Source organism: Xenopus laevis, chromosome 5L (assembly GCF_017654675.1).
Source record: "Xenopus laevis strain J_2021 chromosome 5L, Xenopus_laevis_v10.1, whole genome shotgun sequence".
NCBI classification, from domain to species: Eukaryota; Metazoa; Chordata; class Amphibia; order Anura; family Pipidae; genus Xenopus; species Xenopus laevis.
In genome coordinates, this window is record NC_054379.1 from 30,716,479 (window position 1) to 30,732,499 (window position 16,021).

The 16,021-nt window shown below is 40.8% G+C and overlaps 1 protein-coding gene across 1 annotated transcript in view; it reads left to right on the forward strand.

Moving 5' to 3' along the window:
- Positions 1-15,563: 15,563 nt before the first annotated feature.
- The window catches only part of rab1a.L (RAB1A, member RAS oncogene family L homeolog), a gene marked incomplete at its 5' end in the record, with an annotated part of 30,381 nt that continues 29,923 nt past the window's right edge, over positions 15,564-16,021 (forward strand). The window contains 1 exon segment of the mRNA NM_001086669.1: positions 15,564-15,817. Coding sequence (NP_001080138.1) covers positions 15,795-15,817 — 23 coding nt within the window.

Here is a 16,021-nt window from a genome sequence, read left to right on the forward strand (position 1 = left end):
TAGGCAAGCCTATGGGGACCTTCCCCATAGGCTAACATTGACTTCGGTAGCTTTTAGCTGCCGAAGTAGGGGGTCGAAGTTTTTTTTAAAGAGACAGTACTTCGACTATCGAATGGTCGAATAGTCGAACGATTTTGACTTCAAATCCTTCGATTCGTAGTCGTAGTCGATGGTCGAAGTAGCCCAAAAAATACTTCGAAATTCGAAGTTTTTTTACTTTGAATCCTTCTCTCGAATTTAGTGAATCGGCCCCAGTGTGTTGAAAATTAATAATAAGAAAAAGATATCCCTTCTTTATCAATTATAACATATTCCCTTCTTTATGTATACAGAAGTCGTTTTTTAGTTACTGTAGCCCTTTGTGAATATGTTATAATTGATAAAGAAGGGATATCTTTTTCTTATTATTAATGAGTAATACAATGTAACAATAACAAAAAATATGTAGTCTTATAGAGGATTTGTTTATAGATGGGGTCAGTGACCCTCATTTAAAAGATGGGAAGAGTCAGTAGAAAAAGGCAAATTATTAAAAAAAAACTATAACAAATAAAGACCAACTGAAAAGTTGCTAAGAATTAGACAATATAAAATGGGCTAAAAGTTGACTCAAGGGTGAATCACTTAAGAAAGTAAAAGAGTTCACAGAATGGAACTTATGTATATGGAAGCACCTATATAGATACAGCACACAAAGGGGCCCATTCACTAAGCTCGAGTGAAGGAATAGAGGAAAAATAGTTTGATTTTCGAATGTTTTTTTTGGCTACTTCGACCATTGAATTGGCTACTTTGACCTTCGACTTCGAATCGAACGATTCGAACTAAAAATCGTTCGACTATTCGATAATCGAAGTACTGTCTCTTTAAGAGTTTCTAAAACCTACCGAGGCCAATGTTAGCCTATGGGGAAGGTCCCCGTAGGCTTTCCAAGTTTTTTCTGATCGAAGGATAATCCTTCGATCGATGGATTAAAATCCTTCGATCGTTCGATCGAACGAATTGCGCAAAATCCTTCGACTTCAATATTCGAAGTTGAAGGATTTTAATTCGCCAGTCGAATATCGAGGGTTAATTAACCCTCGATATTTGACCCGTGATACATCTGCCCCAAAGAGTGCAGTCCGTGGAAGGCAGATGTAAGAGTACCCTACACCAAAAGAGCAGCACCCGCTAAAACAGTTTTTGCTTTCTTGTTTTGTGACAAAAGTCACATGATTTTAAGGATTTGGATTTAGTTCGGCAGGCACAAGGATTCGGCCGGATTCCAAATCCTGCTGGAAAAGGCTGAATACCGTACCTAACCCTGGATGCGTGCATCCCTACTCTGAATTACTCCATTTTATCCAAATAATCCAAATTTTTAAAAATGATTTCCTTTTTCTCTGTAATAATAAAACAGTCCCTTGTACTTGATCCCAACTAAGATATAATTAATTCTTATTGGAAGCAAAACCAGCTTATTGGGTTTATTTAATGTTTGAATGATTTTCTATTAGACCATTAGGGTTGCCACCTTTTCTGGAAAAAAATATCGCCCTTCCTATATATTTATCTTTTTTCCCTATTAATAACATTGGAATCAACCATCATTTTTACCGGCCAGGCTCGTAAAATACCGGCTAGGTGGCAACCCTATAGACCATAGGTATAAAAATACAAATTATGGAAAGATCTGTTATCCGGGGGGGAAAAAACAGGTTCCATACCTGTAATGGCAAAGGGTATATTTATACTGGGTTTTTCACCTTTCTGTGTGTTTATGAATTGCTCCTCCTATGCCAAACCACAGAAATAGGCAGATTTTTTTTATTTTTTTTTATTAAGGAATCTTCTCACATTCCTGTCTCACAGACTTATACATGTATTTGGGTGTGTTTTAGTCTAGATAATGAATCATGTCAGTTGCCTTCAGCTACTGGATGATTCAAGGAGCAGCGGCAATGTTTCACTTTTCAGCTTTGGTTCTAATGAGGCTTCTGCCCCAGCCCTAGAGTTTGGAAACTGCTACTCCATGTTGTAGTCAAGAGATGTAGCACAGGGAATGGCCTGATATTTCTCTATTACTTAATCTTTCTACATCATTCATTTACTCTCCTCTGTAGTGAAGCCTCACACTTCCTTTCAGGAAGCAAATAAATGTCGGTTAGACATTTCCTGCCAGGAAATAAATGCGATGGCAAAATACGCCCCATTGTACTATCTGCAATGAGAATTGAAAAACATTGTAGTCATATATATTTGTCTTTAATGAAAAAGATTGCATTAGCCCTTTATATGAGAAATCATCTGATAGATTTTCAAACATAGTCAGATATATCATCTGAGAGAGAGAAAGAGAGACAAACAGTGTCTTCAATCACACCTTTTATCCACCAAACCGCCCGTATTTAGCAATAGATTTGTCTGACATCCTTATAATACCCAGATAAGTCTTTACCACCATCTGGTGCAGTTTCATCACTATTTAGACATTGTTCTATAAATCCTTGGCCACAACCTTTTTTATTTCATTTCTTAGCTCACCGGCAGTGTTGTCAGGGACAGATTTCACGTCAGGGCGCCCAGAGGTCTGCACAGACAAGATCAAATGAAGGTAGGGTTGCCATCTTTTCTGGAAAAAAATACCAGCCTTCCTATATATTTATCTTTTTTTCCTATTAATAACATTGGGATCAACCATCTTTTTTACTGGCCATGTGGCAACCCTACATGGAGGAGTCAGGAAGCTCATATATATGTGCGCTTAGACCCCAGAGTGCCCCGCTGGGGCTGGGCAGCATTCTGCCACTTTATTTGTGCCGCCTTGGGCCCTGGCCTTTGTGGCCTTGACCACAAATCCAGGCCTGAGTGTTGTAATTACCGTATGTATTGAGAAGGGCTCTTATTCAGTCTGTAGAGTGATTAAACTGACACGCACAAACATAAGAGATTTATTGATACTTAGCACAGTCGCTGAGGGACTCCTCCATAAAATGGCTCAGCAGTAATTCCAACATATAGACACTTCAGTGTGCGGGATCTCCGATTGGCTCTGGACGTCACGTGTCAGAAAATCCGGGTTCCTGGCCATGGAATCACTTCATACTCGATATTACGGATTTCTCAAACACGATTTCCAAAGTTTAAAATATTGTACTTTATTCATTCATTACATATTATCAGCTAAGGTACAGTGCATATGTATCAACACTGACGCGTTTCGTGCCCTTAAAGAGTTACTGACACCTGAAATTAAACTTTTTTTACATCTATTATAATATTGGCTTTGCAAGCTACTTCTAACTTTGCCATAAAGTATTTGCATGATGCTTTTACATTACCTGTTTGATCCCCCATGTTCCTGTATGAGGGGGCTGTCATATTTGTGCAGCAGGAGTCCGTTAGCATTAGAAACTGTAACTAACAGGCTGAGATGGGACAGTCAGGTTGGCAAAGTCAGAGTGTCAGAGAGTCAGGCTTAGGAACTTCAACTAAAAATTATATACAAAAACAAACCTCTCAGCAAAAAATGATCAACATGACCTATAGGTAACATTTAATGTACATTCATATGCTAAAATTCATTTTTTAGTGTCAGTATCACTTTAAGGCACTTCCTCAGAGTGTTGTCCACTCTGAGGAAGTGCCTTAAGGGCACGAAACGCGTCAGTGTTGATACATATGCACTGTACCTTAGCTGATAATATGTAATGAACGAATAAAGTACAATATTTAAACTTTGGAAATCGTGTTTGAGAAATCCATAATATCGATTAATTACAACATAACAGGCACTCTGAAGTCCAGGCAGAAGTCAAAGAGCCTCCCCCCAAATGAAGCTTTATATATGATTCCCCCACACTAGCAGCTAGCATACTATATATGGTAAAAATACATCATTACTGCATAATATGTTATCACTTAGCATACTATATATGGTTAATATACATCATTATTGAGTACATCTTATCAGTTAGCACACTATGGTGAAAATCAAGCATTAAACAGTGTCACATTCCTTGAATTGCTAAAAGCTCTAAATGCCATATTTAAAGGAGAAGGAAACTTTTTTGCAAAAAACTCGTACCCCCCACCCCAGGTAGACCCCCCTCCCTCCAGGCTATCTACCCCCCCCCTGGAAAATTCCCCATACTCCATATTTACCCCTCAGAGCAGATTCTTCCAGCGGAGTTCCATGCATCCATCTTCCACGGCCTCTGTAAACTGGGAGATCGGCAATTTCCGTGTAATTCGGTGCAGTTGTTGCAAACCGGTAAACTGCTCCAACTGCGCATGCGCAGAAATACCGATCCCACAGTCAGCTTACAGAGGACGCGGAAGATGGATGCGTCAAATGTGGGCCGAGGAGTAAGTATGGAGTATGGGGCATTTCCCCGGGGGGGGGGTAGTTAGCCTGGGGGGAGGAGGGAGGGGGGGTCTACCTGGGGTGGGGGGTACAGGGTTTTTTGCAAAAGGGTTTCCTTCTCCTTTAAGGTGTTGCTCTATTCTCTCTATCTTCTGCTCTGTAAATTACTCATTTTCCTTACACCGTACATGGGGTTTTGCCTTATCTAAGAAAAAGAGTCAGCGCCATAGGCACAGGAACAGACAAACAGATATATAAGGTAATATTTCTTTACAAATAGCATCACTTTTTGTGCTCAAAAAGATTGATTAACTCCCCTGCTCAAGTGTTAATCCCTTACTGCTCTCACCACCTCCACCACAGGCAATGTAAAGGAAGAAACTTTCTAACTTTCCTTATATGAACTTTTTAGGTGGGTACTCACAGAGTTTTTCAACATGCATGTATAAATCGCATTGCATATTGCAGCGCCCCTTCTGATATGAGCTTTGCAAAAGGTAATGCCTTTCAGATATGCCAAAGTGCTGATCCAAATGTTCTCCATTATGTCCTGCTCATTGGGCAAATTCCTTGGGTAAATGGAGGACCTGCAGCTAGAATGTGATAGGACAGAGGTGCAATGAAATAACGGTATATGCAGGAATTCCCAGCTCATTTAATGACAAGTAATAGAGAGTAATACGATTTCCCATTTTCTTTAATAATGGATAAAAATATCTAAAAAGCCAGAATGTCTGTGTATTGTTGGGAATGCAATAAGGTTGCCGGACACATACAAAATCACCTTGTGTGGACAGCATGGATAAGGATTGTGAAAACAATTGGATATTGGGACTCTATACATTTTGGGGTATGGCCTAGCAGTACACACTTATGAAGATAGGTGCATGATATCTCTAAGGTCCAGCCTGAGATTCATTGTAGGTCCTGGCATTTTAAATACACATAGGCTCGACCAGCCCAAAAAATAGTGAACGCCTTTGGCATCTTACAGCAGCCCCTATGACATTTGCATACCTCCCAACGGTCACTTTTTTCGAGGGACATTCCCAATTTTGACAGCATAGACCACAGTCCCGGTTTCGTTACAAAAAAAGTTATACATAGATACATACATAATGTCAGATTACACAGAATATCTACTTTTACTTTCCTTATTACACACCCTCACTATCATTTTCATAGTTACTCAGCTCCTTCTCTGACATGCACCGTTAAAGGAACAGTAATACCAAAAAAAAAGTGTTTTAAAGTAATGAAAATATTATGTACTGTTGCCCTGCACTGGTAAGACTGATCTGTTTGCTTCAGAAACACTACTATATAGTAGTTCATATTAACTGCTCAACAGGGACAAAGATAAGAAATGTATCAACTAAGGGGCAGATTTATCAAGAATTTTGAATTTGAAATTCGAATTTGCAAGTTTTTTATGGTCAAAACTGTCAAATTCGACTAGGGAGTAATTCGAATTTGATTCAAGTTTTTAAAAAAAATTCTAATTTTTTTGGCCCTTTAAGAACTCAAATTCTATTTGCCACCTAAAACCTGCCTGAATTGCTGTTTAAATCAGTGGGAGAGGTCCAGGAATCAATTTTGAGTTGCCTGCAGCCTTCCTAACATTCAAGTTTTTTTCGGAGATACAACTCGAATCGAGTTTTTAAAGGGAAACTGTCACCTTACGAAATAATGCCAAATTCATTGTGTTTGTCAGGCAAAATAAACTAAACAATATATAAATGATTTAAATCTTGATTCTTTCAGTCTTGTAATTACAAAATCAGGGCATCCGCCATTTTATGAACACAGGTATTAAGGCAAGTTGGCATCATGACAAAATCTTTTTTTTGCCAGAATAGGGGACTAAATGGATATTTCCATGCACTGGATACACAACTATTTGGTGAGGAGTGAGGGGGAATGTGGGGACAGCAGGGACATTCTAATGCAGAATGGAAAGTGAAAGTAATTACCTGCCCCGCCTTTATGCCATAAGGCAAGGTGGGACAGACAATATATGATTGACAGCTTAGATTGTTAATTACCTTTTATAACAGGTATGAATGTTTTAATTAAAAACGAGGTTTCATGTTTAATTTGAAAAGGGCTTTTATTATACAGCTTTTTATGTCTGGATGACAGGTCCACTTTAAAAGTTTTCAGGTTGATTGCATTCATCCGAGTTAGAAAAATGCAATTTTTTAAAATAGATTTCGAATTTATGGGAGTTTTTAAAAACTCACATGAATTTGAAATTCGACCTTTGATAAATGTGCCCCCCCCATGTATCAATTTAGAACAGTCGGGGGGGGGAGGGGGTCTCCCAGAGCTGCTTCAGAAAGATACAAGGTAAAAAATGAAACTTTAAGCTTCAATATTATAACAGCTAAAAAAAAAATAGAAAGTAATTGAAAAAGAAGTCTTTATTTTTGGTGAACAATTTGAAAACATCTGAACTGGAAAAAAGTGTTAGGAAGGTGAACAACCTCTTTAAGTAAGAATTGTAACCTGTGCTGTGCACTTGCAGATGTATAAAAGACTAATAGTAAGAGGATGGCGAGCCCAGGAGGAAAGCTTTAAAAACAAGAGCGGCTCTGTCTTGGTTTCCACTGTAAAACATGCCCTCACACCAACCAAATTCCTCAACAGCTCAGGAGCTTTATAGAAAAAGACAAGAGGATTTTTGTACTTACTGTTAAATCCTTTTTAATTCAGTCTCCTGGGGGGAGAGGGAAACCTTGGCGTCCGTTTACTGAAGATCTTTAAAATTGTCTATAACTCATTTCTTATTAACACTGCAAATTGTTTTAGCACCAAAATGAATGCAGCTGTCATGTTTTATGAAGTGCAATACACCCAATATGTCTAGCGATAGCTGGTGTTAGTTATGCAAGTGTAAATGTTTACTTGGACCAGCGGTGAGCTTTTTCGCGTAAATTTAGGTCAATTTAGGCCAGCGCTCCGTCGCTGGGTATGTCTGCATGTGCGTCAGTGTGCATGCGCGCGGTGCAACGCTAATGCGCACATGCAAGATTATGATTTTGCCGCGACCCCTGACAAAGAGGGGTCACGCGCCACTGAGAAGCGGACCTGGGCCAACCCAGTCTGACACTGATACAAAGCATTCTGTTGAACAGGTTACCGGATAACGGATCCCATACCTGTACTGCAACAATTAAAGCGGCAATATATCCCCTTTTTCATCATGAGTTCAGTGAATAGAGCTTGTGCTTAAAATAATTTTTGCCTGATAACTCCGGATATGAAATGCAATAAAGGTTTGCATGCATTCATGCAGGTATTTCCTGAAAACTACAATGTTCCTGTCCAGCCTGCTCTAAACCCTGGAAGTGATGCCGAAAAACGACCTCCAGCTGATACTAGCCTTGCCTGTCCCTACCCAAACCCAACCTGGCCTGCCATGCAAGATGAATTATGAACCCGTGCACGTAATGTATGAATTAGAGCACAATGTGAGTTGGACAGTCAATAGAGGGGCTAGGATCAGACCCGGACTGGCAATCTGTGTGTTCTGGCAAATGCCAGAGGGGCTGCAATGAATTACCATAGACAGTCATTATTTATTGGGCTGGTGGAGGGCTGTTTTTGTTTGGGCCTTTGTGTGAACCTATTTGTACCTCAAACTCTAGGCCCTATTTTGATCCTTAGTCCAGACCTGGCTGGAATGGATGAGGCATTGTTGGTGGGGGCTGGGCCAAAGGGAGAACACAGTTTACCACCAAAGACCTAATGGCAGGGGCGGAACTATGGGTAGGCAGAAGAGGCAGCTGCCTAGGGCGCAACAATTGAGGGGCACTGGGCAGCTACATCTTTTGTTTACTCCTAGACCAGCCATCTAGCTTGCGCGCTCCCCAGCTACCTCTTTTGCTTATTCCTAGACTGGCCATCCCCCTTGTGCGATCCCTACCAAGCACTTACGCACACAACTTTGATGCGCACGCGCGTGCATGAAGTCATGACGTGTGTGCGTCGCCATCTCGTGTGCGCACAAGCGACAGGTGAAAGAGGGGGGCGAGCTGGCCTGCTGGGTTGCCTAGGGCGCCCGCCTCTGCCTAATGGAGTCACACTTTACCATCCTGAACCTGCCCAACGCATGGGTTGTGGGTAGGGTTGCCACCTGGCTGGTATTTTACCGGCCTGGGTGGTAAAAATGATGGTTGATCCCAATGTTATTAATAGGGATAAAAGATAAATATATAGGGAGGCCGGTATTTTTTTTACAGAAAAGGTGGCAACCCTTGTTGTGGGGTGGGCAGTGACACTGAAATTACTACTACCCTTGCTGGTGGGGGATAGGCCAAAGGGAAAACAGGGTCCACCACCCACCAAAGACCCAATCGAGGCACAAATTATTGCCCTGAACCTGCCCGACACATGGTTTCGGGTTGGGCAGTGCAACACTGAAATTACTACTACTCTGGCTGTGATTCCAGGGTTTGCATTGTAGGTTGAGATAATCTCTGATTCAAAATTGTGGCCAAAATCGTGAACCTAAGCTTCAGTCTGTCGTTCATTTACCTAAAAATCACACTTCTGCACATCTGACCAGTGATACCCAGACATTTCATAGAGTTGGAGATCTACAACATAACTCGGGGGTTGATGACTTTGGTTATACTGTCTGTTCAGGGTCGGGCTGCCGTCCAGGGCCCCCCTATTGTCTATGCTATTATATTGTCTATGTTACTCACAAAATGTTTTAATCTTGTTTTTTTTCCTTAAGGGCTCTTTCTCATGAGCGTTTTTACCTGCGCTCCCCTGCATTCCATTTTTCGTCGTTCAGCCGCAGGGGAGCGCAGGAATAGACGCATTTAATTTTTTCAAATGGGGCTGTACTCACACAGGCGCATGTAGGCGCCGAACGCAGGTTGAGACGCAACATGCTGCATTTTTCCTGCGTTCGTCGCCTACATGCGCCTGTGTGAGTACAGCCCCATTTGAAAAAATGAAATGCGTCTATTCCTGCGCTCCCCTGCGGCTGAACGCCGAAAAACGGAACGCAGGGCAGCGCAGGTAAAAATGCTCATGAGTAAGAGCCCTTAAGGTTATTAACTGATCTACAATGAATACTGAGTGCTGGTTGCGTAATGTGCACAAAGGTATGAGTCTCAGGATTGGACTGGGTACCCAGTTCAATATAAATCATGACAGCGTCTCAGGTAATATAAGATCAGTATTTATTACTGTTATATTCACTTTTTCTATCACTAGGGGTTAATTGATGGACAAATTTGATTAACCAATGGAATTACTGAAGGGAGGAGAATGGTGTTACTTTCTCTTGAGACTATATATGTCTCAAGAGAAAGTAATCACATTAGGCTTGATAAAGGGTCCGGTCGGGCCCGAAACGTTGCCCTTTGTGTGTTTATATATGGGCTAATAAATCACTGAAGATTTTTGCAACACTACCAGAGTGCTACTGGATTTTTTTCACTGGATGCAAAAAATTGACCCAGCTAGCAGGCAAGGGTCTTTCAGTCTAGCACCTGGACCTGCATAGGTGGATACAAGAGGGTAGAGCACTCCTAACTATTGCTATCCAGGGCCCCCCCCTCCAGTGATGCCCATGAGGGTCGGGGTCCACCAAGTTATACCTGGTGTCCCACCGGGCCAGTCCGACACTGTGGGGCTGATTCACTAAGGGTCGAATATCGAGGGTTAATTAACCCTCGATATTCGACTGGGAATTGAAATCCTTCGACTTCGAATATCGAAGTCGAAGGATTTAGCGCAGATAGTTAGATCGAAGGATCGAAGGATAATTCCTTCGATCGAACGATTAAATCCTTCGAATCGAACGATTCGAAGGATTTAAATCCAACGATCGAAGGAATATCCTTCGATCAAAAAAAGTTAGGCAAGCCTATGGGGACCTTCCCCATAGGCTAACATTTACTTCGGTAGCTTTTAGATGGCGAACTAGGGGGTCAAAGTTTTTTTTAAAGAGACAGTACTTCGACTATCGAATTGTCGAATAGTCGAACGATTTTTACTTCGAATCTTTCGATTCAAAGTCGTAGTTGAAGGTCGTAGTAGCCCATTCTATGGTCGAAGTAGCCCAAAAAAACCTTCGAAATTCGAAGTTTTTTCACTTCGAATCCTTCACTCGAAGTTAGTGGATCGGCCCCTGTGTCTGTTTGCATGGAAATGCTGGGCATAGGCCTGCCTACCTATCTGACCAATAACATTGCAGCATTCCATAGTATCGGAGAGCTACTCAGCAGCACATTTAGGGAAAAAACAAAACATGCACCACAGCTTTGGTGTGTATAGGAAAACATAGCACAGCTTCAGTATCAACAGAATTCTATAGAATTCACTAATAAAAACCTTGTTCTCCATGTTATTGAAGAAACAGGTTCTTTACAGGTTCTGCCACAAATATATTATTGCTCCCATAAGAAACCACTGGGAACATTGTTAAGGCTTACCCTGTTACAGGGCAACCCTTTTGAAATAAAAAAAAATAACAAAAGTGGTATTAAGGCTTCCCCATAAATTCACAGAACATAATGTTTTCTTTCAACTGGACAATTAATCACAGATGCTGGAAATCAAAATCTGATTGTCAAAAGTAAAAGAGCGAAAGCTTCCCAGTGAGAGAAACTTACATCCCAAATATTAGGTACTCAAAGGCAATTCAATTAGGTCTGGCACTCCATTATGGAAAGAAACTCACCATATAATTAACTTATACAACTAGAACTGACCGTGAAAAAATGGACTGCTGCTGTTGTAGCTCTGTAGAATACAATGGCTGTAGTTCTTACACTGGTATTATAACATAAACCTGTCTCATAAAACAGGGCAGTTTTTGCCAAGACTTCGATCAGATACAAACTTAAAGGGGCCAATTTACTAACAGTCGGATTTCATTTCATTAATCTCTAAAAATTCGAGGTTTTTCTGTATTTTAAATTCAAGATTTATTAAGTGTGAAAACCATAAAAACCTCTAATACAAAAATTTGCCAGGTGCAAGCTGTCAAGGTCCTATAGAAGTCAATGGGAGCTTTCGATCAATTAGGGATTTTTCGAAATTTTTTCAATAGTAATTGTGTGAAGAACTAAAACATTTTTAGAGGTTTACGAGGTTTTTGTATTTTTTTTGTCTTGTTCATAATGATGGTTCATAAATTGCCCCATTGCAAAAATACAAAGGTCAATTTCAAAGAAAGTGGAGTGGCCCTATGAAAAATTATTAGATATTTTTATATTAAGGTGGCCATAGACACACAGATCCTATCGTACGAATCGAGGATTCATACGATTTTCGGATCGTGTGTGGCGCGTGCCAACATCTTTCATCCGGCGGAGATCAGTCGTTTGGTCGATTGGTCAGGTTTGATTTTGACCCGACCGATCCGTTGCCAAACGAGCGGATCTTTGCGACTATGGCCACCTTTAGATAAAGTATATTTATTTTTTATATGATTTTATTGTTTCAATATATATGTGGAAAGAATTACCAGCATTTTCCGTGTAGTCTTTCCTTGGATTTCATGCATTTATCCTTGAGTACATGTACACCTGTTGCACGGCCCTAGGGCTCATTCTCATTTGCACTTTATTTTGAAGCTTTGGCTAACATTTTGTCACTGAGCAGGATCTTAGCAGATACCACAGACCCTCAAGCCAGGGTGTAGCTCTGAAAAAAACTCCTAACTAGATGCTTTAATGTTATTCCAATTACACATCAATACCAACCTGTCTAGGGGCTATTTACCTAGATTCTTCCATATAAAAAACCCCTTACCCACCCAGTTTGTACCTTCATTGTATTCATTTCAGTTAATAACCCATATAACTTTATTAAAGGGAAAATAAACTCTGAGTATGTGACTGGGAAGTCTATTTATTAATATGCCTGGGGCCATTGTACTGCTTGCTCAGATGAGATAAAACAAAGTATCCTCCTTGTTTAATCATGGAACAATACAACCCAGAGCTAAATGGGCGCCACTAATTTTGAACATAGGACTGTCCTTGTTTAGTTCAAAATAAAAATATAAAAGCCAGTGGTTTTACAGCTCAATAGGACAAGTGTAATGCTCCTTTCAAGACTGGATGCATGCAATAATTTCATGTATAAATGAAATGTTGTATATAATAACCTCCCTATTCCATGATAAATGATACAGTAGTTATGCAAAGAGGCATTTAGCAACAGCACAGACATGCGACAAAGCACCAATAAAGAATTTCTGGTAATTCTGCGTCACAGTTAGGTGTCCTTCATTTTCTATATTAATACCGAAGCATGCTTAATTTGGAAAAAAAGTTTGTAGTGTGTTTCAATGGTACCTTCATTTTTTTTATTTTTTTTTATAGTTTTTGAATTATTTGCTTTCTTCTGACTCTTTCCAGCTTTCAAATGGGGGTCACTGACCCCATCTAACAAACAAATTTTCTGTAAGGCTACACATATATTGTTATTGTTGCTTTTTATTCAGGCCTCTCCTATTCATATTCCAGTCTCTTATACAAAGCAATGCATGGTTGCTAGGGGAATTTAGACCCTAGCAACCAGACTGCTGAAATTGCAAATCGGAGAGTTGCAGAATAAAAAGCTAAATGACTCAAAAAACACAAATAAAAAAAATGAAAACCAACTGCAAATTGTCTCGGAATATCACTCTCTACATAATACTAAAAGTTCATCTAAATGTGAACAACCCCTTTAATGTGGATTAAAGGCTAACAAAGAATTAGGTCCACATATCATAGGGCAGATTTCCCATGGGCCAAAAAAAAAATCACATAAAAATTATAAAGTCGCTTGAAAACTTTAGAGACGATTCCCATTGGCTTGGCAGACAATTTTTTTTCATAAGAATTTTTTTAGGAAATATACTTCCAAGCAATTTCCCAGTATACATTTATTAAAAAATTGTCACTGGTTTTAATTGTATTTAACGGAATTGCTATTGAAAGTAGAGTCTGTGAGTGCTTTGCTATCTTCTGTTGAAACAATGTAGCAGCAGCCATATAATTAACAGAATGGTGCAAGACATTTTGGGGACGGAGGGGGTGGGGGGAGAGCTGACTTGCAACATTGTTTCAGTTATGACAAGGAGAGTTGAAAGATAAATACTGACTTGTCCAAGTGGCTTCTTCCGTTCAGCCCAGTTGAACGGAAGAAGCCACTTGGCTGGGTGGTGAAACTTTTTCAAGAAAAACTCCTGTTTTTAGAATTATTTCTAATAGATACTGTGTATATCATGACCTGGATGAATAAAAATCTTCATAGGCCTTCAATTTCACATTTTTTACAGTTAATATTTTTAAAATATGAAGAAACCACTGAGAGTTTGTAATGAATCTATCCTAGCAAGATGATTAGAATTACATTTATTTCATTGGGGTAAAATTTTATTTTTCGGGGTTTACCTCCCCTTTAAATGTTTTTATGATTCCATAGCAATCGTAAGACATACAGACGGAGGAAATCTGGGCTTTTATTGAATCAATGATCCCTTCAAGCTAATGGCCAAAGTCACCAATGATTTATTCACTGAGCTGTCGGGTGGGTCTTCCAGGTCCTATAGTTATTAAACTGGGAAAATGAAGTGGTTATTTATCAAAGGTTAAATGTTAGAGTTTTTTTTTATAACTCAAATGAACTCAATACTCTTATTTAAGAAAAAACTCAAATGGAAAAAAACTTGATTCTACGAGTTTGAGTATGCGAAACGGCGAAAAAAAACTTGAATTGCTCAAATCATTCAGGTTTTTGGGCACAATCCTCAAAAATAAAATTCGAACATCATAGACGCTATTAAGATCTTCAAATGGTTCAAGGGACCTCTGTCATTGACTCCTACATGACCTCGACAGGTTTTAGATGGTGCATTTTGGATTCTAGTTATTTCCAGGGTCGGGGTATAATAAATCTCGAAAAAATTCTAGTTTTTTTTTAATCTGAAAATTTGTTTGACCAAAAAAATCAACTCAAAAACTCAAATTTTCATGGAAAATAAGTAGCATCCCCCCACACCTGCCTCATAGCCAACATCCCCCCACCTGTATCATAACTAACACCCCCCACACCTGTATCATAACTAACATCCCCCACACCTGTATCATAACTAACATCCCCCACACCTGTATCATAACTAACATCCCCCACACCTGTATCATAACTAACACCCCCCCACACCTGTATCATAACTAACACCCCCCACACCTGTATCATAACTAACACCCCCCACACCTGTATCATAACTAACATCCCCCACACCTGTATCATAACTAACATCCCCCACACCTGTATCATAACTAACACCCCCCACACCTGTATCATAACTAACATCCCCCACACCTGTATCATAACTAACACCCCCCCACACCTGTATCATAACTAACACCCCCCACACCTGTATCATAACTAACACCCCCCACACCTGTATCATAACTAACATCCCCCACACCTGTATCATAACTAACATCCCCCACACCTGTATCATAACTAACATCCCCCACACCTGTATCATAACTAACATCCCCCACACCTGTATCATAACTAACATCCCCCACACCTGTATCATAACTAACATCCCCCACACCTGTATCATAACTAACACCCCCCACACCTGTATCATAACTAACACCCCCCACACCTGTATCATAACTAACACCCCCCACACCTGTATCATAACTAACATCCCCCCACACCTGCCTCATTCATGATCACACTGACACAAGTGGATGAAGAGTATAAACATTGCCAGCAGTGCATTCGCTTTCCTCGTTGTATAAATGGACAGATACCACCACTACCCCCCGGCGTCTCCTCCCCTTTCCCCGTGACTGGCCCGACTCATCCCGGGACCAGCCCGGCAGCTGCCACGTTTCAGTGGTGACGTCAACGCAACCTCCCAGATCCGCTAGAGGGAGACAGACTCCCCCCAGGACCAAGGAGCGGGGAGAGGCGGGCGGAGTCCAGTGGCAAAGGCGAGGGGCTGGCCTACGGAAATGCGCAAGCGCATCTTTTAATGGGAACCTGGGAGTTGTAGTTTGTGTAACGCTTCCCATTGCTAGTAAGTCTGCGGTTGACGCGGGCGCCGGCGGACTTCATTTCCCAGAACGCACCTGTCGGCCGGCCTCCTGTCGGCAGTACGAAGCCTTCCTGAGTTGGAGGATTCACTATTTCCTGGTTTCGGCCGGCAGCCATTTTGGAGGTTACAGAGAGCTGGGCTTGTGTTGGCTTTGCTGGATACAGGGGTTTAAACCCGGGATATTTGGGGGGAATTAGTACTTATTAATATTTTTTACTTTATTTGTAGATACAATTTGTTTATTTTTTTAAAAAAAGTTGTTTCCCCGGCTCTTGCTCCGGCCCGTTCTTGCTCGTGAAGAGGTGCTGTGTTATTTTTCCCCTGTGTGTGTGTCTTTTCTGCAGAAGCGGCGGGGAGCTCAGTGACATGTCCAGCATGAATCCCGAGTAGTAAGTATCAAGCACCTTCTGTCACTACGGACGGACTGACATATCGGGGGTCGGACTGACACATCGGGGGTCGGGGGGGGATGACAGATCGGGGCCAGGGAAGGTGACATATTGGGCTGCAGTACAGTCAGGTAAGCATCAGAGTAATGTAGGCCCCTGACAGTGTAGAAAGAGCCCATCTGAGGGGTGTCCAACGTGCAGCTC